Source organism: Molossus molossus, unplaced genomic scaffold (assembly GCF_014108415.1).
Source record: "Molossus molossus isolate mMolMol1 unplaced genomic scaffold, mMolMol1.p scaffold_m16_p_10, whole genome shotgun sequence".
NCBI lineage: Eukaryota > Metazoa > Chordata > Mammalia > Chiroptera > Molossidae > Molossus > Molossus molossus.
The window spans coordinates 27075993-27099267 of record NW_023425345.1 but is presented as its reverse complement, the minus strand read 5'-3'; the positions used below and the strand labels follow the sequence as shown (position 1 = coordinate 27099267).

The window sequence follows — 23275 nt, the reverse complement described above, 5'->3', positions numbered from 1 at the left end:
ATCACATCCCTCATTTTGCCATTCATCTTTGAATGTGGAGATTCACAAAATAACTATGCCAAGGTAATATCAGAGACAGATTAAGCTTCAAGAGGTGTTCACTGGTGTGGCTGTGCCCTTTGCCCCATCAGTTAGATCGTATGACTTCACTTATCTGACTGATCATTAATCATTACCTGTCTGTATTCAGACCAGAAACTGTTACTGCATTAACTCTTCCCCGTATTTGCCTGGTCATTTCACTCACACTACATGTACTTTTTACAGTGTGAAGAGAAGTGAAGCATAGAAATGCAGGCCTGGCCCTGGCCGGTTTGGCTCAGCGGTTAGAGCGTCGGCCTGCGGTCCAGAGGGACCCGGGTTCGGTTCCCGCTAAGGGCACGTACTTCGGTTGCAGTTTGTCCCCGGCCCTGGTTGGTCGTGCGGGTGGCAGCCACTCGATGTGTCCCTTCACGTCGATGTTTCTCTCTCTCTCCCTTCCTCTCTCTCCCTCCCACTCTATCTGTACAAAAAAAAAAAAAAAAGAAATGCAGGCCTGATTGACCTCAGGTTGTTCATAAAGATAATTCAATCAACCAATTTAACTTTTTCGCTGTGGAATTCAGGAAGGAGGACAAGTGATCAACATTTTATCCCTACAACCATATTGATAGCTTCTTTCTTTTATATATTTTTTTATTGATTGATTTTTAGAGAGAGAAGAAGGGAGAGGGACAGAGAAATAGAAACATTGATGAGAGAGAACATTGATTGACCGCCTTCTACATGCCCCCCATTGGGGATTGGGCCTGGGCATGTGCCCTGACCAGGAATCAAACTGGTGACCTCTTGGTGCATGGTCGATACTCAACCACTGAATCACTCTGGCTGGGCGATAGCTTCTTTCAATAACTGTTTTGCCCTCTGGAAGGTGTCCTCAGTGTAGCCAAGTTGGTATAATTTTACTGTTAGCAAATCCTCAATCAACTGCCAAAGTGTTGGCAATCCTTTGTCACTATTCCTGAAGGACAGCTGATTATGTTTTGGGAAAATCATGAGATTCACTTGAAACTAAATATAACTTGGGTTCAAATTCTAAGTCTGACACTTTTGGGTCATTTGACTCTTGGATATTAGTATTTTGAGATCAAATCTGCTCATTTGTAAAATGAGAATTAAAATGTCCACTTTATAGAGGTACTTTTAGAATTAGTTGTGATAATATGAGCAAAATATTCAACACAGCCCTCTGTTCATAGGTGTGTTCACCAATGTTTGAATATTAAATGTTGATCAGCCTCGTTATAGCAGTTCCAATGCGATAGATTCTTGACCTATTAAAACATTCAAATGATTAGGAAGCTTAAATACCATTTGTAGCACAATCTCAGACATTACTGGGAGTCTACAATGTGCCAAGAATTATCTTGGAGTTGAGGATACAAGGATCAATAAGCAAAAGTCAAGAAGTTTACAATGTTAAAAGGAAATGTTTAGCCCTTCCATTCTTATGTGTCACCATCTGAAAAGTAATTTTAACTCAGAAAATTTCTATCATATCTTAACATCTCTAAATTGTTATGAACACTTAAGGAAAAGAATGTTCCCAGGTATAAACCAAGGGTCATTAAGTCTTGAAAGCAACCAGTAGCTCACATGTCCAGAGCCCAGACAAATCTCCCTCAAAGTAGTATTTGTCTTCTGATCTTCCTTTTCCATTTTGTATGTTAAGCACTTCTGCTAAGTTCTCTTGCTCAATTTAGCAGGTATAGAAGAAAATAAACCTATGTGGGGAAAGTAAAGTTTTGCAGGTTCCTGGAAAACATAAAATATTTTAAACTATCTCAAGGCTGATATTATAGTTTGTGTGAATTGTAGAAGCTCCATCTCTATTTTTGGAGGAACCTAATTTTCATGAGAAACTGTGCTTTTATTGCAGTAAACACTACTTCAGGGACAATGTCACAGCCCCTGACTATATGAAAAATGTCCTTGTTTTGACACTGCATTCTAACGAGTCCAATAGCTCTTCATCCCAGGACTTCCCAGTGGTAAGCTTCATATGTACATGCTATTATTTTCTTCATCAAGGTTAAGATATTATTCTACTATTTGGGACTCAAATTCTAAGATGAGCAATTTTTTTTTAACTTATTCCCATTCATTCAACAAGTGGTAACCGAGACCAACCATGTGTAATGGCAGGATTCCTGCTATTGGCATTCTTACCATGGGTCAGTATGCAAGGCTCCAGACCAGCACATCAGTGCACACGTCTGTAATATTGGAACAGAAGTGACAAGGTGGGAGGGTAGAACATGCCTTGCTAACTTAGGGGGAATGGAAATTAAACAATGTAAAATAAATGCAGTTTTCCTACATGAATAAAGTCTGTATTTCCCGTTCTCAAAAATGTAACCCTAAGTAGCCCATCCCTGTATTCCTAAGTAAAGACATTGTCATCCATTATAATTAGGTTATCCATTGTCCACATTTATCCAGGAGAGGCCTAGTTTATTCCTCTTATCCCAGCATCCCATCTGGTTTAGCATTTGTCCCCCAAAACAATGCTCCAATTAGACGTCAGATCATGGTCACCTTATTATAATGCAGGGCCCCTGACTCCAGTACCACAGTGGGCTTGGTCAGTCCCTGCACCTTAATGTGATCAAATTCATCAGATGTGTTCTGCCTTCAGAGACAGCTGAGAGCAGATTTGGAGTGGGAAGAGGAGGCAAAGAGAGTCCTGAGGACCCTGAACAGTTTTGGGACGGCAAGCAAAGGCCAAGTCCAAAGAGCTCTATAAGGAAATTGGGGTATCCTTGGGAGTGTCACAGTGTTTCCTACACTAGCAGTTCTAAGCCCTCTGTTTCACAACCCTGCCAAGATCAGGGGCTATACCCCCTTTTGGGTAGGGCTGGGTCTTAAATGAATTCTTTTCATCTTATGAAATGATGATTTCAGCAAAAGACACTGAAACCAATGAGAGGTATTTTATTTTTTCCTTTTTATATTCCCTAGCATATATTCTTTGTGGTATAGAATTCAGGTATCACTTGCACAGTTTCCAGGCTCTGGCAAAAGCGTGATTCTTCACAGGTGGGCAATCCAAAATACCCAGCTGGCAGAACTCACTGGGTTTCGAGGGGCACAGAGCTGTTAATCCAGAGCCTAACTCTGCGAAGACCAGCATACAACTGTTGCAGGAGAGTTTCAACCCCCTCTTTGTTTTATTTTATAGATTTTTTAAAATTGATTTTTAGAGACAGGGCAAGGGAGAGAGAGAGAGAGAGAAACATCAATGCGAGAGAGCAGTATCAATCGGCTGCCTCCTGCATGCGCACTACTGAGGATCGAGCCCACAACCTAGACATGGAAAATGAACCGGCACCCTTTTGGTGCACAGGACAACACCCAGCCAACCCAGCCACACCAACCAGGGCCTGACCCTTTGGTTTATGTTCCCCTGGGCAGGCATTTATGGCCTGAAGTAACACCCTATCAGAACTGTCTTCAAAGTGAGCTCAAGGGTATCTTCCAATCAGAATTCCTCCTGCCCTGTTCAGGATACTCAAAGGCAGAAGGATGTCTTTGTGGTTATTCCCTTTTACTCTTTAATGAAAACATTAAACTGCAAGCATTAGTTTTGTATAAACTCTTACAAGAATTATTAAAATGCTGTATGTTGTCCTTCTTGGTTGAAATGATATATTTTATCCTCATGGGAAGGAAGTACAATGGCTTTTTTTGTTTGTTTGTTTTGTTTTGTTTTGGTACGTGCCCCTAGCCACTAGGGTCTAGTGGGAACTGAACCCAGGACTCTCTGGTCCACAGGCCAACGCTCCAACCACTGAGCCAAACTGGCCAGGGCTACAATGGCTTTTTGTTTCTTCCCTGAAGGCAGTGCTCTCACAAGAAAAGACAGAACTGTGACACAGGGATAATTAAGAGCCCCTCCTCAAGGAAATATTTTCCAAAATTCTCCTGTAACACCATTTTTACAATTCCCCCAATATTCATTTACCCTTCCTGACCCCAACAACATTTTGCTCCAGGCTCAAGACCAGCATCTCTTTTCTGGAATTCATTTAAAATTTTTCTCTCATTCAGGAGCTAAGTCCCTTTTCTCTTGCCTACTTGAATGGAGTCTTGCTCTTTGGACACGTGCTGAAGCTATTTCTTGAAAATGGAGAAGATGTTAACACCCCCGAATTTGCTCATGCTTTCAGGAACCTCACTTTTCAAGGTACTGGTTATGCCCTGGCCAATGTTGCTCAGTGGTTAGAGCATCAGCCTGCAGACCAAAGAGTCCTGGGTTCGATTCCAGTCAAGGGCATGTACCTTGGCTGCAGTTCAGTCCCTGGTTCTGGTTGGGGTCGTGGGGGAGGCAACCAGTCAATGTGTCTCTCTCACATTGACGTTTCTCTCTCTTCCCCCACCAACACTCTATCTGAAGATAATTGGAAAAATATCCTTGGGTGAGGATTATAAAAAAAAAGAAAGAAAGAAAAGTAAAGGTACTGGTTACCTAAGAGCAAACAGCAACACTTAACTAACATTTCCTACAGAAAGCTGAAGAAATATGGACTTTGTGGGTGGACTTTGGGAAGCAAAGAGGGGGTTTGGCAGTAGATGGATCAACAGATAAATACCTTTGAACTTAATTGGAGGCAAACATCATTATACAGACTTATCAATAACTATATCCCAGTTTATGCTTTAGAATTTCAGAGTTTTTGAAGTAGCTCAGGCCCTGTAGTTACAGACAAGCTCATCACAAATTACTTTGAGCCGTGGTGTCCTGACTGTGCTTAGAGATTCGCAGGAAGTAAAACATCTGTGGTTTGATTTTGGTCCTTTCATATTTCTCTTTCTATCCTTCAGAAATCAGGGACTCCGTGTTATCATCCCTCTAACTCAAAATCTCTCCTAACAATACCATCCAAAATTTCTCAATACATGTCCCCCAGAACGACAGGGATCAGCATTTCCTTTCCACACAAGCTCCTGTTAAAACTCCTTTCATTTCCCAGATCTCACCCCGATACTATAAAAACCTATTTATTTTTAGATTAATGTATATTAAGTAAAAGACAAATGATAGCTGACTTCTCTAACTTGCCTGAAGTCCTTACTCTGAGAAACCTTTATCCTTCTGCAGAGTGAGTCTTCTCTTGAATCCAGGGGGTGGCAGGCCCCAGCACATTGCTCGAGGGCTGCATCAATGTCCATAGGTTATGACAGTGACAGGAAGAGATGGCTTCTGCTCCCCTGAAGAAGCAGGGAAGGAGGAAGGGACAATGTTTTATCGATAGTCTCCTGTGTCCCAAGTTCTTACAGGCACTTTATGGACATTATCTTTTTCCTCAATTTTTAAAATTGTGATAAAACATCAAATTTACTATCTTAATCATTTTTAAGTATAGTTCAGTGTTACCAAGTTCATTCATATCATTGTGCAACTATCACCATCATCCATCTCCAGAACTCCTTTCACTTTTACACTGACATTCTATAGATATTGAACAATAATTTCCCATTATCCCCTACCCTTACCCCCTGGCAAGCACCATTCTACTTTTTGTCTCTATACCTTGAACTATTTACATACCTCATGTAAGTGGAATCATACAGCATTATCCTTTTTGTGACTGTCTTATTTCATTTAACATAATGTCCTCAAGGTTCAATCCATGTTTGATATGTCACAAAGGACTCTTAGTTGATAGTTTTTTCTTTTAGCATTTTGAATATATTAGCCCACTGCCTTCTGGCCTCCAAAGTTTCCAATGAGAAATCAGCTAGCAATCTTATTAAGTATCCTTTGTATGTGATAAATCACTTCTCTTACCACTTTCAAAATTCTCTTTGTCTTTGTCTTTTGACAGCCTTATTATAATGTGTCTTGGTGTGAGTCTCCGAATTCATCTTACTTGAAGTTTATTGAGCTTCTTGCATGTTTATATTCATGTCTTTGATCACATTTGGGAAGTCTTTGGACATTATTACTTCTAATATTCTCTCTTCTCCTTCTGGAACTTCCACAGTGCTTATGTTGGCTGGCTTGATAATGTTCCACAGTCTCTTAGGTTCTGTTCCCTTTTCTTCAATCGTTTTTCTTTCTGTTTCTCAAACTCAGTAATTGCCATGTCCTGTTTCATGTTTGCTGATTCTTCTGCCTGCTCAAATCTGCCTGTGCATCCCTTTAATGAATTTTTCATTTCAGTTATTGTGCTTTTCACTTCTGGAATTTCTTTTTGGTTTCTTTTCTAGATTTTATTTTACTTTATTGATATTTTCACTTTGTTTATACATCATTTCTTGACTTTATCCATATCTTCTTTTAGTTCTTTGAGCTTCTATAAGATAATTGTTTTAAAGCCTTTGTCTAGTAGATCCACCACCAGGTCTTTCCTAGGGACAGTTCTGTTATTTTATTTCTTTTGAATGGACTATATTTTTCTGTTCTTTTGTATGCATTGTGATTTTTTGTTGCTGTTGAAAACTGGACATTTGAATATAATAATGTGGTATCTGGAAACGACATGGGGGATGAAATCCTCCCCTGGGGAATTTCCCACTCCCCAGGGTTTGCTGTTTTTTGCTTTTGCTTTGGTTGTTATTGTTGGAGGCTGTCTCTATGCTGAGGAGTAAACTTAAGCCCTTTTTAGTTCTTTTCTGAGCTTGTGGCTTCTCCTAGGTATGACCAGTGCAGTTGCTTGAATGTCCTCCTCATCAATGCTGTCTCTCAAAGGGAAAAAAGAGAAAAACAAAAAGGTAGAAGGGGCACCAACCCTTTATACCCCCTGAAAGTCACATTAGCAGAGGGATGGGATTTGCCACCATGGGGGGAGTTGCAGCAACAATGGCTGCCACCTCTTTGCCTGCACCTCTGTGATCATAAACAACAATCAGCAATGAGAGCACAGATCCCCTTTACTTGGATGACAGGTCTTTCTTTTTTGCTCATCCTAGCTCCTGCAAACTGTGTGTGAACTGCTCCAGGAACACATGCACAGCTGTCTGCCACAGGACTGAGGGGTGGGGGAATGAGTAGCTGCTGCTGTACTAAAAGCTGAAATGGATGAAAATTAATCACACTTTACCATCTAAGCCTTCCCCCAGGAAGTCACAAGCCTTTGATAGGCTTCAGAGTTCCAGAATAGTTACACCAGACAGAGTCTGCCGTTGCAATTGTTGTCTAGGTGAGGGAGATAGATTTCTGGCGCTTCCTACTTTACCATATTCTTAGAATCCTCCCATGTGCACTCTTTAAAAAAAAAAAAAAAAAAAAGTTTTTATTGATTTTAGAGAGAGAAGAAGGGGGAGGGAGAGAGAGAAACCTCAATTGGTTGCCTCCCACACACACCCCAACCAGGCATCAAACCTGCAACCTGAGAATCAAACTGCGACCCTTTGGTGAATGGGACGACACCCAACCAACTGAGCCACTCCAGCCAGGGCTTCTGTGCATTCTTAATTAATTTTATCATATCTGTGATCTTGGTCAAACATCTTAATTGCCATTAACACAGGCTTAGAACCAGGAGACATTTATGTTCTAAATTAGCCACCTACTAGCTTTATAACCTGGAGAAATCTCTAACCTCAGATTTCTCATCAATAAAATGGAGATAACAGTTTCTCTATCATGGTATTTTAGGAAGAATAAAATGATAAATGCATATAAACCACTTACCATAGAGCCTAGTATAATAGATGCAAAATAAACAGTTACCATGTTAAACCATATGAAATTGCTGATATTTGATCATATTTTAACCTAAACAGCCATTTCATAAATTTGTTGTACTATTATTATTTCATAGATGAGAAACCAAGACACAGAGAAATTAATTTTCTCAGTGTCTTCAACCAGTAAGTGATAGTGAAGAGATTTTGATCTTACAATCTAAGTTAGATTGTGCAGTGACCTACACACTGTGATACTAGGTCAGTAAATATTCTTAACAAAAACGTCTCACTAATAATCAGGAGGAATCTATTACAGTTAGTGCCACCCTAAAAGCAAGGAAAAAGATTTTTCCTTCTAACTAAATAACATCTCTCATAAAAAATATTCTTCAGAGATCTCAGGGCCAAGAACCAATCCAGATGCCCTCGGACTGGATCATTTAGATCAATAATTTTTCAGTAAAATAGAGCAATTTAAACCTATTATACTCTCTGTCGGGATCTAACTGGTCTTTTGATCAGTATGTTAGCAAATGCCTCTAACACTTTCTTATTTTGCTCCAGGGTATAAGGGTAATGTGACTTTGGACATCTATGGGGATATCGACGAGACTCTGGTGTTTCTGTATACCTCTGTGGAGACCAACAAAGTATGTCTGACTTCTTATCAAGAACATGGGTCGAAGTGATTGGCTGAGGAGGGATAATGTGGGAGGGGAGTACTAGTGAAGGAATTAGGGAAGTATGTAAACATAACTCCTGGAAGTTAGTCTATGTCAGATTCACAATTACGCTACACTTGGGGCAGCATTCCTTGAGCATTTTACCCACGAAACATTTTATCTATTCTATTTACTACATAAAAACACACCGCCCAGAATACTTGATACAAAGACCAGAGTGTTCATAGGATACCAATGAGAGGGTGACATTTGTGCTGTGAAGCAAGAAATGAATCTCAATAAGCTACCCTTTGGCTAGTTAACATCTTGTTTCACTGAGAACTGTTACTATGAAATTCAAACGTCATTAGACAGGACGGTCAATTTCATCATGGGTTGTTCTGAAATCTCTTTTTCTGTTCATCCTTCTTCTTTTTCATGTCCTGACACAGTACAGTTTACTTATGACCTACGACACCCACAGAAATAGCACTGGTGAGTTGCAAAACAGCCCCGCATTCATCTGGAAGAATCACCAACTTCCTAACGACACTCTAGGCCAAGGTACGATAGCCTCAGTGCATTTTCTTTTCTTAAAATTGTTTCTTTCTGATAAGAAAAGTAAGGTCTATGGTTTATGCAATGGGCCTATGTTTTTTGTTTTGTTTGTTGTCTCAATCATATTTGCCAGGTTTATAAATGTGGAGTTTACTTTTCTGCACAATGAATGATATTATAGTTCTGATCAAGCACTGAAAATATTTCTTTTCTAACTTGGCATACCTGTCTTTAATGTGTGTTTACCCACCTTTTGACATAAATCACCTTGTAGAAAACTAGGTTTGACCACAGGAAAAATGAAACACATTCTTACTCCTTTTATATTTTACTGCAGTAAACTCAAAGCATACATGTTTCAGCAAGGAATGCTTGATGTCCTCAGGCTGAGCATGGCCTCCAGTGTCCCCCGTCCCCTCACAGGACATGTACTTGGGTTATAATGATGGTTATGCACCTACTTAAGATGAGGTCTTATCATGTATGGAAAGCCCTAACGTGGCCAAGCCTTCCCCAATGCAAGTGTCAGTGCAGCTGTATGACACTGGCCATCTCTGCACAGGGCCAGCCAGGTACATCCTGGGCAATGAGGTCTCAGGACAGTCTGTCCTTGATGGAGTTGGCCAAGGCTTATCACAAGGAGTAGTAATTCCATGTTACTAATCAATTTTTAGGAAAACAAAAGTTTACATTTGGACAAATATTTATGCCGAAAGATGCAAAAGAAGAAGAAAAGTGGAAATATCATTAATAAAATGAGCAGCAAAATTATGATATAATCATAAATGGAGCATCATGTAAACAATTAAAAATAATTATTTACAAAGGATTTTTAAAATTTATTAGGGTGACACTGGTTATACAGGTTTCAGATGCACAGTTCTACTACACATCATCTGTACACTATATTGTACATTCACCACCCCAAGTTACAAATAATTTTAAATGACATGGGACAACGTATGATATAAAGTAATAGGAAAATATAGCTTTTTAGTTAATGAGATTCTAACTTTGTACAACAATGTATAGAAATAAGAGTGTAAAAAAAAAAAAGCATGCTAAAATGTTAACCTCTGAATAATAGAATCCTACAAAATTTGTCTTGGTTTTATATATTTTTCTCAATTTTCCATAATGACTTTATTAATTTACCATTTTTTAAACTACAAATATTTTTATCCCAGTCTTATTCAACTACCAGGAACTCTGAAAAGTTGATCTGACTTAAAGAGAACAGTTCTGGTTTCATGAGTTTGCTTGTGTTAAAGCTATAGTAACTATGTTTCTAGTCCTCTTGAGCTCTGAGTCAAATTTAGTTAAAAATGATCCATGTAGTTTTATCCAATAAGCATGAGCAGTTGACTAAAGCAAAGAGGAAGGTGGGATGTGGGGACCCCATTATTCTAAACAATAGGTAATCCTGAGCTGACTTCAGATTTATTGTTACTGATTTTTAAAGTTGATTTCTTTAACAAGGTTTGTTTTTTCATGGTTGGTTGGTTTGTGTTTGTGTGTTTGTTTAATCTTTAGAACCATCATCAAGCTTTCTAGGTTTTAAACCAAACGTGTCTTCTTAGCTATATCCCTCTTCTCGCAGGCTGTTGCAACTTTCTACATCTTCCTTTTGTAACTTTCGAAGATAAAATTGTTTCTTTCTCCTTAATTATAGCTCTCAGTAACAATGTTAGGTTCGGATTTTTAATATACTCCTTTAAGAGGTTTTAGATATTTAGGTTATTGAATAGAAGGTCTGTGCTTTTTAAAGAAATGCTGAACTTCTCAAAAAGTAATTTTTAAGAGAGCTCTCATTTACCTAAAGGAGATCACATTAACTATTTATATTCTGGAGAACAGGGGCATTGCGTCATCCTGGGCCACTTCACTTCATCCTCAGCTAACCAGAAAACTCAGTTACCCAGAGCTTTTCATTACTTAACTGTTACTACATTTAGTTTTATTTATTTATTTATTTTAATCCTTACCTAAGGATATGTTTATTGATTTTAGACAGAGGAAGGGAGAGAAAAGCATGAATGTGCGAGAGAAACATCAAACAGGGACCAAATCCTGACCAGGAATCGAACCCAAGACCTCTCAGTGCATGGGATGATGCTCCAACCAACTGAGCCACACTGGCCAGGGCCACCATATTTAGTTTTAAACTTTACAAATTAAGTAACTTAATCTTCCAAATAGTATGCAAATAAGATACTCATGCCTGGTTTCTGCCAACTAACTAACAACGTTTCTTCTGGAGATTACAACATCACTGTCTTTTCATTCATTCAAGGAAGATTCACTTAGTGCCAGGCAACGTTCTAAGCACCTGGGACGCAGCACTGGAAACAGACTAGGTTTCTGTTCTCCTCAGGCCTTCATCAGCCTCCTGCGTTATAATAACATCCACAGACTTCCTGCTTCCGTGCTGCCCACCTGCCAGCCCACCAACACCACCACCAGAACGACAGCATGAACCCAGTTATATTATTGCACTGTTGCTAACACTTCAATTACCTAGAGAAGAATAAATGACTTATTATTGCCCAAAATATCTATGATCTTCCTACATCTCCAGCCTTATTTTTCATTTTACATGAAATCCCATCTCCACTCTCTCAACTTCTTCCTACTTCCTTAAAGAAAGGGTCTTACAATGTCATGCCCTTATTGATGCTTTGCCCTCCGACCAAAAGTTATCACTGTCCAATACGACTGGAAAACAACCACTCAGCCTTAATATTTAACTTGACTTTCACCTTCTGTAAGCTTTTTATTAGCATTTCAGGAGGGTATGGATCTTGCCCTTATCCTACAGGACTTCTAGCATAATACTTATATCACAGTTAATGGTTTACACATCTTTTTATACTATATGTGTATTGTCCGTTCTTTATTCATATATCCTTACTCCAACACAATGCCTTTGGAAGGAAGGAAGGAAGGAAGGAAGGAAGGAAGGAAGGAAGGAAGGAAGGAAGGAGGGAGGTGCGAGGGAGGGAGGGAGGGAGGGAGGGAGGGAGGGAGGGAGGAAGGGAGGGAGGGAGGAAGGGAAGGAGGGAGGAAAGAAGGAGAGAGGGAGGGAGGAAGAGAGGAAAGAGGTAACTATAAATAAGCTTCTAGTCAGCATAATCTATAGAGTGTTAATTTAAGTCAGTTTACTTCTCTAAGTATGAATACCTTCCTCTGTTAAAGCACAAGATTTAACAAATCCCAAGGTTCTTTCCAAATAGCATGTCATTTGACTTTGGGGTTATAAACTCAATCTACATTCATTGTGATCCAGTTAAATAAAATGTGATAACCTTAACAGCCACCAGAAGGCAGCAGCAGATAAATCTTTGAGCTAATGCGATCCTGTGACTTACCTAACAAGCAAAACTAAAAAGTATGTTGAATTAAAAATTATAAATTGCTAATTATAAAAATAGTCATGGGGATGTAAAGTACAGCATAGGGAATATAGACAATAATATTGTAATAACTATGTGTGATATCAGATGGGTACCAGATTTACCTGGGTGATCATTTCATAAGTTATATAAATGTCTAATCACTATGTTGTACACTTGAAACTAATATAATATTTTATGTCAACTGTAATTGAAAAATTGAAGTAAGACTATATTTCATTTTGCCAGTTGTCAAACAATTTTTAAATAAAATTTAAAATACTGGTTTAATTCATATTGAGTATATTTAAATATTATAGTTATATTTCAAGCAATGAGATGTTCACAGTGAGAAGCAGATAGGAAGTGAGATGGGTTGAGGACCCAGCAGATATGCCTTCCAACTCGTGCTCCAGGGGGATGTGTAATTTTACATTATAATAGACTGATGAGTAGAAGCACCTGCCCTGTTGAAATTGCATTTCTCATACTCATTTTTAAAAATAAACACAAGCATGGGAATTTACTTTAGAATAACCAAATCTTAATCTGTAATAGTGTACAATGGTATTTTTTTAAATATTTTTTTATTTTCCAATTACAGTTGACATGCAATATTATATTAGTTTCAGGTGTACATTCAATACTCACTTTTGTTTTCTGGCTAGGGTGTGAGAATGATGGTTGTAAAAATGGTGGTGGTGGTGGTGATGGTGATGGAAATGGTGATTATAGTAATAAACAGAATTCACCAAAGTTAGATGTGCCCACAATTCAATTTCAACTCCAACCTGTTAATTTATTTCTTCCCTGATGAGAATAAAAATCCAGAGTTCACATTTTACTGTTAGAACTTTCCCCTTAGCTCTGGCTGTTCTAAATCAGTTGGTATGTGTGGCACAAAGTTGAGACACTGGCGCTATATAGAAAGACAAGATATCATGGCATGCTATTGAGTTTCATATAAATAATAATAACAATCGTGAAAATGTTTTCAACTTATAAAATATCAACTTGTAGGTAAATGACAGAGGGATTCATTATGGTTACCAAATAAATATTATCAGCCCTGACAAATTAAAGAAAAATACAGGAGAATTTGGGAGATGAGAAAGAGGTAGAAGAAAAACCGTCCATCGAAAGATTGCTGTTTCAATTCCTGGCCAGGGCTCATGCCTTGGCTGCAGGCTCAATCCCCATTGGGGGAAGGGGTGTGCAGGAGGCAGCCAACTGATGTTCCACTTCCACATGGATGTTTCCCCCCCCCCCCCATTTCTTCTCTCTCTAAAAATCAATACAAAATCTTTTTTAAAAGAATTTCCCCTTAGCTGAAATTTTTTGTCAATATATACATTGGGTACTTTTTGTAATTTTAATTAATATGCATGAGCTTCTAGTGTTCTCTTGTCAACTATGTAGCAAACTTCTTGCTTCCCAATCTGGTAAGATGAAGATAGTGTCCCTACTTTGCTTTCTTCTCAATCTAGCTTATTCCTCAACATACTCAGATTCTGCTTTAATGTTTCTTTGGGTTTGATCCACATTGTCCTGGGTTCCACTTACTCTGCTGTGAGTCTCTCACATTACCCCATCTATACCACTCCACCCATGTACTAGTATTCTAATCAACAAAGTCACTTACATTCTTCACTGACTTCCCACAGTGACCTAGTAGAGCTTAGATAGGACCAGCAGGCAACACTGTAATCTAATATTCCAACACTGACTTACTTTTCTTCTGATTTGTTTTCTGTGTTTTAAAATACATGTCTCATGTCCTGGCCAGTTTGGTTCAGTGGTTAGAGCATCGGCCCGTGGAGCAGAGAGTCCTGGGTTCAGTTCCCACTCAGAGCACGTATCTCTCACATCGATGCTTCTCCCCCCTCTCTGCCCCCCCGCTCTATCTAAAGATAAATGCAAAAAAAAAAAAAAAAAAAATGTCCTTGGGTGAGGATAAAATACATGTCTCGCCCTGGGGGTTTGGCTCAGCGATTAATGTGTCAGCCCCCAAACTGATGAGTCATGAGTTCGATTCTGGTCAAGGACATGTACTTCGGTTGCAATTCATCCCCAGCCCTGGGTGGGGTCGTGCAGTAGGCAACTATTCGATGTGTCCCTTTCGCGTTGATGTTTCTCTGTCTCTCTCTCCCTCCCACACTTCCTGAACAAAAGTGGAGGAATATCCTCGGGTGAGGATAAAAAATAAAAATAAAAACACATGTCTCTGTCTCCCTCTTTGAATCCTCTGTAGGTATATTGGTTTCAAGAACACCAGGTAGAGTTCCAGCACCTAATTTATTTGTGTGCTGGAAGCTACTTTGTGTCTTACAACATTTGGCGATTCCTATAAGAAAGAAACTATGTATAGATGATAAGGACAGCTGACATCAAACCACTTCCCCTGCACATTCCAGGCAGTTTTCTTCAGAGACCGAGGACACAGGACCTATATTAGCAGGAAAGAGATGAATAAAGGACAACATTTTTAAAAAGACTTTTCACTTTCCCCAAATTACATTATGCAACTAGAATCTTTGAAATGCTTTTATTCTCTTTTCAACGATCCTTACTAATGCATTTTTCACTGTCTTTTCTGTGACAGGGCCTCACATCCTGATGATTGCAATCTTCACTCTTGCCGGAACTGTGGTCCTGCTGCTGTTGATTGCTCTCGTGGTGCTGAGGTACCCACCACCCCCTCTGCTCCTGTGCTCCTCATTCCGAGAGGGAGGGGCCAAGAGAAGGAGAGGTCTAATGTCTGTTGCTGATAATGTATGTTCACAAAGAGGCCTTTAGACAGATGCAAGATCATAAAGACATTCTGCATCAAAGATGATATCAAAGGCAGAATATTACCAGGCAGATATATTAGAGCTTTGGGGTAAGACACCCGAACTAAAGTCCATGTTCTGTGACTTACCGATCGTGTGGTCTTAAGCATATTACTTAGCAACTTATGCGTGTTACTTAGCTTCAGGGTCATCATCTGAACTGTTTAAGGGGTTGAAATAAAGTATGGGTAGTGACTACCATATAATAGGTATTTGATAAGTGGAAATAATTACCTTTGCTGCTTTATTGGTACAGTGTGGGAAATTTCAAAGTCTCTATATTGCATAATGTTCAGGCTGGACGAAGGTTTAGAAATCATCTATTCCAAGCGCTCTGCCTGCATGGGGTAAGAGAGGCCCAGAAGGCCACGTGGCTAGTCTGGAGTCACACCCCTGGCCAGCAGTTCCATGATTGTTCTATTTGACTTGGACATACAAAGTGCCTAACTCAGTGCCAGAGACATAGTGTATACTCAGAAGTATTTGTTGAATATATAAATTGATGAATGAATATTACACGACATCCTAATCTGTGTATGTTAGACACACAGAACTCTCTATCCTATTATATTATCAGGATCACTCCCGTTTCCTAGCCAAACCAGACAATAGTTTTCTCTCTATATCACGTTTTGGTCTGTGGCACTATACTTTCTCATAATGAGAGTCCAGCCTGTTTCATGTCAGTGGACGTAGATCATTCCCTTCGGTCTGAAGAGTCCTGTAATTCCGTATTGCTTAAAAATACAGGACATGATCTACAGTGTGTGGTGGCCATTTGTTTGAGGGTGAGCAGAAACCAAAATTTGGAGAGAATAATGCCAGGTGATAGTAGGGTCACAGATATGACCTAAAAACCAAATCCAAATTGGGTATCAGCTTCAGATAGGGGTGAATCACAGGTAAGAGACGGTGACAGGAGGAAATGGGCACTTTCCATTTTCTCTGAGCGTGGGAGGCAGAGGCAGGGCTTCCTAATAGTCAGAGCAATAGTGTGTCCGTGAGGAAATCTGGAAGACGGATGTCACTCCTGTAATTGTCCATGACAACAACCTATACGAGAAAAGCAGCAAGCAATTTATAGCACTCCCTAATTCAATGTGAATGACTGTTGGCTCTGAAGGGTCCCCAGAGTTTCTCGGGGTACACAGATGAAAGCCTGGAAGCCTTGCAGACCTTCCTACTTAGGGTCATAATTATTGGTCAATAATGTGCTAGTTTATATGTATTTAATAAAGGGTTACTCAGAGTTAGATGGAAGCATGGGAGAGAATAATTATTTCTGCTTAAGGGACATTAAGAAAGACGTCATGAATGACCTTGAGTAGGTGAGTAAGAGTTTGTTAAATGACCAAAGCAAAGGCAAACTCATGGACATACAAATAGGTCAATGGAGAAGAATGTGGATTCTGGAATCAGACACAAGCAAGCATGAGCATTTGGAATACTTTAGAGGGGACATTACAAGTCATTTGGGAAATGATGTTGGGCAGTAGGCTTTTAATATGAAAAAATAAAATACTCTCTGAAATCATACACAAAGATTAAGTCAATTCCATATGGAGTTTTAAATAGATAAGGATGTAAATGTGAAAATCAAACTTTAAAATGTAGAATAAATGAATGGAAAATGACTTTATGATCTCAGATTAGGAAAGTATTTCTCAGTCAAGATAAAAAAGAAAAGTAAAAAAAACAAAAAAAACAAAGAAAAGTCATAAAAGAAAAACATATAACCATAGACATAAAATCAGTTCTACACGACAACATTAGAATGAACAAACTAGAAGGTATTTGCAACACGTAACAAGATGATGGATTTGTTATGCAAACTATAGAAGGAACTCACAGAAGTTCAATGGGAAAAAACAGGCAAAATTATGAATGGACAATTCTATATAATTCTGTAATTCTACATAATCTATAAAATAGCTAGAAAATATTTGAAAAGATCATCTCTTCAATGATACAGAAAATAAAGTACAGCCCTGGCCGGTTTGGCTCAGCGGTTAGAGCATCGGACTGCGGTCCGGAGAGACCCGGGTTCGGTTCCCGCTAAGGGCACGTACCTTGGTTGCAGTTTGTCCCTGGCCCTGGTTAGGTCGTGTAGGTGGCAACCACTCGATGTGTCGCTTTCACGTCGATGTTTCTCTCTCTCTCTCTCCCTCTCACTCTATCTGAACAAAATATCGAAAAATGTCCTCGGGTGAGGATAAAAAAAAAAAAAAAGAAAGAAAAGAAAAGAAAGTACAAAGCAATAATTAAACACCATTTTACACACATTATAATGGTCCAAAAAAGGCTTACCAATACCAAATGCTGTTAAGAACATGGAGGAAACAGGAACTCCCACAATGGGAGGTTACTTTGGGAAGATTTTTGGCAATATCTGTAAACATGAAAATGAACATCGCCTACAACCTGAGAATTCTATTTTATCCATATTATCCGGGAAAACAATTATGAAACTTTGACGTGCTGAATGTTGGGATGCATGTTGGTACAAATTCTCTGTGCTTTTGTATTTTCTTTGTACACGTTTTCAAAGGCACAGATGTATGAGAGACACCGGCTCATTTAGGAATCTGATATAGTCTCTGTTGCTTTAAAAATTAATGTTTTTGCCATTCAAGGTTATCAGTTTTAAATTTTTCTCTCCTGTTTTTCCCCCTTACTATTTTCATGCCATCGGTTCAGATTCTTTATTATAGTGAAGGACTGTATTCGTGGAGGACCCGAGAAAGTGAAACAAAAAGGGAAAAAAAAGAATATAAAAGGCCATCAGAAATTCTTACAAGTTCACTAATGGCCAGCACTCTCCAGATTGGAGAACACAGAGTTAGAATTGGGCTAGCCCCTCTCATCCATATCTGCCTGAGAATATCAGGGTTTTTAATTTCTCCCAATGTTCAGCATGAATACTAATAAAAAACCTATTGACTGGTTCTATTCCTTTTACAGACAATATAAAAAAGGATATGAACTTCGTCAGAAAAAATGGGCCCACATTCCTCCTGAAAACATCTTTCCTCTGGAGACCAATGAGACCAACCATGTTAGCCTGAAGGTAAGCGCACCTTCCCTTCTGAAGAATTCTGTCTGGAGCTGGGGCAGCTTGCCAGGTGATTGACAAGATTGGTAGCATGGTAGGAAATGTGCCAAGCAGGGATTGTTTCAGAACCCAAGACTTAGGTGTTATTTCACTCACAGCTTGAAACGTCCCTACGTCCCTAGGTGGTAAGTTTTAACCAGTATTATGATAGATCACAGGTTTTTAGGAGAGTCAAATTGAAAGATGCAATAGTTCTCAACCTTTCTTCTGCCTTGAGAAGTCGGGTAGACCAAGGGCTTGTCTGGCCTGTAAGGGTGTGTGTGTGTGTGTGTGTGTGTGTGTGTGTGTGATCTTTTAAAATTAATTGCCAAATGTAAAAGTCTTGGAATGGCCTAGAAGAATTCGTATTACCAGCTTCTTCTGACAATTCAGATGATCCAGCACCCCGGAGCTGATGGGGCTGCTCCCCTCAGATTCCTTGCCCAGTGTCCTCACTTGCACTGCTACTTCGGCCTGGAGTTAGAGAGTGCGGTTTGCAACTCTAGTGCACAACATGTTCCCCTGAGGCAGCTGTCTGCAGCTGTCTGCAGCTGCCTCCCAATCGGAGGGGCAGGGAGAGATGGAAGCCAGAGCAGCCCTGGCTGAAGTAGACCACAGGAAGGGAGGGACGGTGGGACTCCATGGGGAAGGGAGTTAATCGGGAGAGTGGTAGACACCGGGAAAGAAGGTATTGTTGGGGAGGAAAGGCAAGTTGTGAGAAACACAAGTCGGGTGTCAGCTTCTGGAATAATTCGCCTTTTCTTGTGCCAGATCGATGATGACAAGAGACGAGATACAATTCAGAGACTACGACAGTGCAAATACGACAAAAAGGTGACTGTAGTCTCCCCTGCTTCTCTGAACCCTCAGGGTCCTGGGCCTTCTGACTCATCACTGCCTCACGTCTGATGCTGGGAGGGCAAAGGCCGGGTGGGTGCCCGGCTGCGCCCAGGGGCTGCTCTTGGGCCCTTTCACAGAGACGGGCAGGGCTTTGTTTCAAGGGTAACAAACTCACAATCCTGGAAAATTAAAGAACACAGAATTGTTAAGGCAGCTGGAGTGTAGGAAGCAAGAGGAAAAATGAAAGCAATTCAGAGCAGTCCAGGCAATCCTGGTATTGTTTCGGCTCATTCCACAGGCATATGACAATTTCACATGGGGTTTCTTTCTTCTTTCCTTCTCATCTAGTCATTCTTTTTTTTTTTTGCATGCCCTTAGTGGGAACTGAACCCAGGACTCTCTGGTCCGCAGGCCAACGCTCCAACCACTGAGCCAAACCGGCCAGGGCACATCTAGTCATTCTTAAAGAAACATTCAAACCTGAGCCTCTCATTATCCGAGGTACTAGGCACCAGGGACACAAACATCAACAAAATAATGCTGCTGCTCTCAAGAGCTTACAGAGTGGGAAGGTAGACACACAAACAAAATATGGTAATATGCACAGAAATAGTCACGCTACAACATTATGTTCTTAATTCAACTGGTGTTTGCAGAGAGTGATTCTAAAGGATCTCAAGCACAATGATGGCAATTTCACTGAGAAGCAGAAGATAGAATTGAACAAGGTATGTGTCCCTTGCTTGAAACCCTTGAGTGAGAAATAGCTTCACTGCATTTTCCCTAAGCACTGAGGTCCCTGGCGGAACAAGGCATTACTGGGGAAGCTGACACAGAAGCCCTCAGGTCAAGAAATAGGTGGCTATCCTTCTTCCTGTTGAAAATTCTACCAACAGATGTTGAAGAGTGATGTTTGATGGTATAAAATGTGTTGGAAATCTACTAGCATGTCTACTAAATGGTCCTGATATTTGTTAAGAGTAGTCAAAGGTTTGTATTCAAGTCCGCTTGCTGACGAAAGACTGTTTAATAAGATGCATTTTGCAATGTGTAATAAGAAGCGTACTGACATTCCAAATCTCCTTTCCAAAGATCTAAATCCCATGTTTTATTAGCATATTAATTTTTTCTCTGGTACTCCTTTCTGGCTGACTTGCTTTGTAAATTAACATGTTATCTTAGTTGCTTCAGATCGACTATTACAACCTAACCAAATTCTACGGAACAGTGAAGCTTGATACCATGATCTTTGGGGTGATTGAATACTGCGAGAGAGGATCCCTCCGGGTAAGGAACAGTGATCATTTCCAATTTCCTAATTGGTCAACCATATAGAAAAAAAAAATCTAGAAGTTTTAGATGTCCACCCAGTGGAATAGTATCAGAAAGGTATCCGGAAAAGTTGGTGTGTCCATGTGTTACCAAACTAGATCGCTCAGATTTTGTCAATCAGTCTTATTATATCTTTACCAAAAAAGTGAAAATAAGTATTCAGGAGTGTAGACTTGAGAAAACAGAGAACAGATGTGGATAAGTGATCAATTGCTTCTAAATTCATTTTTACTTTACTTGCACAGCTACCTGATATGTATTCAAAGAAAAATTGATGGTCATTATGATAGCACCAAATAAGCGTTAGGAAACTTGCTCCTAAATCCTGGTTCTACCACTGTATAAATTCCTCCCATCCTTTCCCTTGTGAGGGTTTGAGGCTGGCCCCGGTGTCGCCAGGTGGGGTCAGGTACTCTGACTGAGCAAGTTCAAAGCAGAATGAGAAGGTAAGACAACTAAGTCAAGTTCTTGGGAAAGAACCAAGCATCAAGTAGGATATCAAATCATTAAATAGTTCAGAAGGGCAAGCCTATACAAGAAACAGTCATTTACAAGAAACAAAACCATGTGTGAAGCAGAAACAGGACTAAATGGGAAAAGCAGAGGAGAAGGAAGGAATGAGGGTCATTGAAATATTTGAACCTCACCTTGAGCAGTTTCTGGGCATTTGTTTTGAGGGCTTTCAGCCTTTTAAATACCTTTGGGTTGGTGACTGCATAATTTATCAGGATACTTTGAGAGTAAAGGGGGTGCTATCACAATTGTTGGAATAGCAGACATAAATTGCAACTGACCTCAAGCAAACCAAGATGTGCCTTTGGACTATTTTCAGACTCAGTATCTCTTCATAACCTCAGTATTCTCCCCCATAACAAAGCCAGAATCCTAAGATTGGGGGCAGCAGCAGCTTCCAAGAGGTCCAAATATTCATAATTCAATAATATTTAAAAATAATTTTTAAAATTTAAACTAGCCCCTTAGAAACTTTTAATTTTTTAATAAGCTTCCATCAAAAAAAAAAAACAAAAAAAAACAAGAATAGTCATTTTCAAATTGTATGGTATAAACTCAAATCTATCCTCAAAGAAAAAAAAAAGAATCATAGCCCTAAATGCTACCCTCTCTTTTTTATAAAAATAAAATAATCTAAGTATTCAATACAAAATTTAGAAGAATAACTATGGCCTAAGGAAAAGAAACTTTCAAAATTCAATCATTATCAAATAGGTAGAATTTTAAAGTGCACTTATTAGCCTTGGCTGGTTTTGCTCAGTGGTTAGAACATTGGCCTGTGGACCAAAGAGTCCCGGGTTCGATTCTGACCAAGGGCTCGTACCGCGGTTGTGGTTCGTCCCAGCCCTGGTTGGGGTTGTGTGGGAGACAACCAGTTGATGTGGCCCTCTCACATCAATGTTTCTCTCTCCCTGTCTCTCCCTCTCTGTGTCTCCCCCTCTGTCTGAAGATAAATAGAAAAATATCCTCAGGGTAGGATTAAAAAGAATAATAATAAAGTATACTTATGAGTTGTTTACTTTTTTAAAGTTATAAAACATATAAGCCTCTCATACTTCTAATTAAAACTCAAAACAAACATAAAAATAAGCATAAGTGGAAATAAAAAAATAAAGCTATTAAAAAGATGCTTTCAATTGTGAAAGACTACTTCAAGACTATTAAATTATAAAATATATATATATTTTAGAAGCAATATTATCATGAAAAGTTGACTCAAAAAGTAAAAACTTAAGTAGGCCAATAACAATAGAAAAAGTTGTAATTTCCATTACAAAGAAGAGCAGCTTTGGCTTAATCCTAAACTTCAATAAATAATTCTGTGTCTACATAAATACTGTTCTAAAGTTAAGCAAAAACATGAACATCTAAATTCATTTAACATTCAGCAAAGCTAGCATATAGTTGATAATAAAATATGATTAAAGACTAACTATATTTAGGAATATTGATGAAAAAATTATAAATAGAAAACTAGGAATTCTAAGCCAGTTGTATATAAGGAGCATAGTACAATCAGATGTGGTTAATTCAATGAATGGACAAAATATTACTCTAATGCATCATATCAAAAGGTCATAGAAAAAACGTCACTGGAGTAGGACCATATGATCATTTTAACTGATGCTGAAAATGATCATTTAAATTAAAATTTTATCATTTAAATAAAACATTCCTAATGATAATGATAATATGAGGGCTATACCATACTCCAATTCATTTAATGTATTTTTTTAAGGAAAAAAACCCTGCTAATTTAATTAAATACAATATCACTTATTAATACACACACACATGCACACACACACACACACACATATTTAGTAGTTTTCCAATGTCGTCTTTTATTTTACATTAAAGAAAAAAACTTTTTGCTCTATTAGAAAAACATTTTTCAGTAGATAGTTTCAGTTTTTGTTTTTTTATTTTTATTATGCACTTATTTATTTATTTATTTATTTTTACAAATATTTTAGAATACCAGTTAACAAATCCTGGTCAAGGGTTTCACAGTCTTTTATTCCCTAAAATGCCCAGTGAACATTTAGATATCATACCCTTAGTTTTTTGTTCTTGTTTTTGTTTTTTTTGCTCTCTACTCTCAGGTGGGAAACTTCAGTTGTATGAGTGGTCCTGGGCCCCCTGCTGACATGCTCACTCACCCTGGGCTCAGACAAAGGAAGTTTCTCCAGGAAACCACTCCTTCCTACCATGAACCTCAAAGCTAAGACTCTGCACAGGCAAATGGCAGTCCCCTCCCTGGGTCATCCCTTTAGGCTCCAACCATGGCAAATCCCATCAGAACCTACTTTTTTGTGAGGAAACAAATAAGAAAGTTTCTCCCTAGATGGGGTAAAGACAGTCGGCTTCCTATCTTAGAAA

General features: G+C 39.0%; 1 protein-coding gene across 1 annotated transcript in view; it reads left to right on the top strand.

Annotated features, from left to right (window-relative positions):
* Positions 1-23275, top strand: part of GUCY2C (guanylate cyclase 2C) — a 64367-nt gene that overhangs the window by 14877 nt on the left and 26215 nt on the right. The window contains exons 7-15 of the mRNA XM_036253202.1: positions 1919-2030; positions 4090-4225; positions 8239-8324; positions 8789-8900; positions 14889-14970; positions 18079-18184; positions 18980-19042; positions 19705-19776; positions 20231-20335. Coding sequence (XP_036109095.1) covers positions 1919-2030; positions 4090-4225; positions 8239-8324; positions 8789-8900; positions 14889-14970; positions 18079-18184; positions 18980-19042; positions 19705-19776; positions 20231-20335 — 874 coding nt within the window. The remainder of the gene's footprint in view (positions 1-1918; positions 2031-4089; positions 4226-8238; positions 8325-8788; positions 8901-14888; positions 14971-18078; positions 18185-18979; positions 19043-19704; positions 19777-20230; positions 20336-23275) is intronic.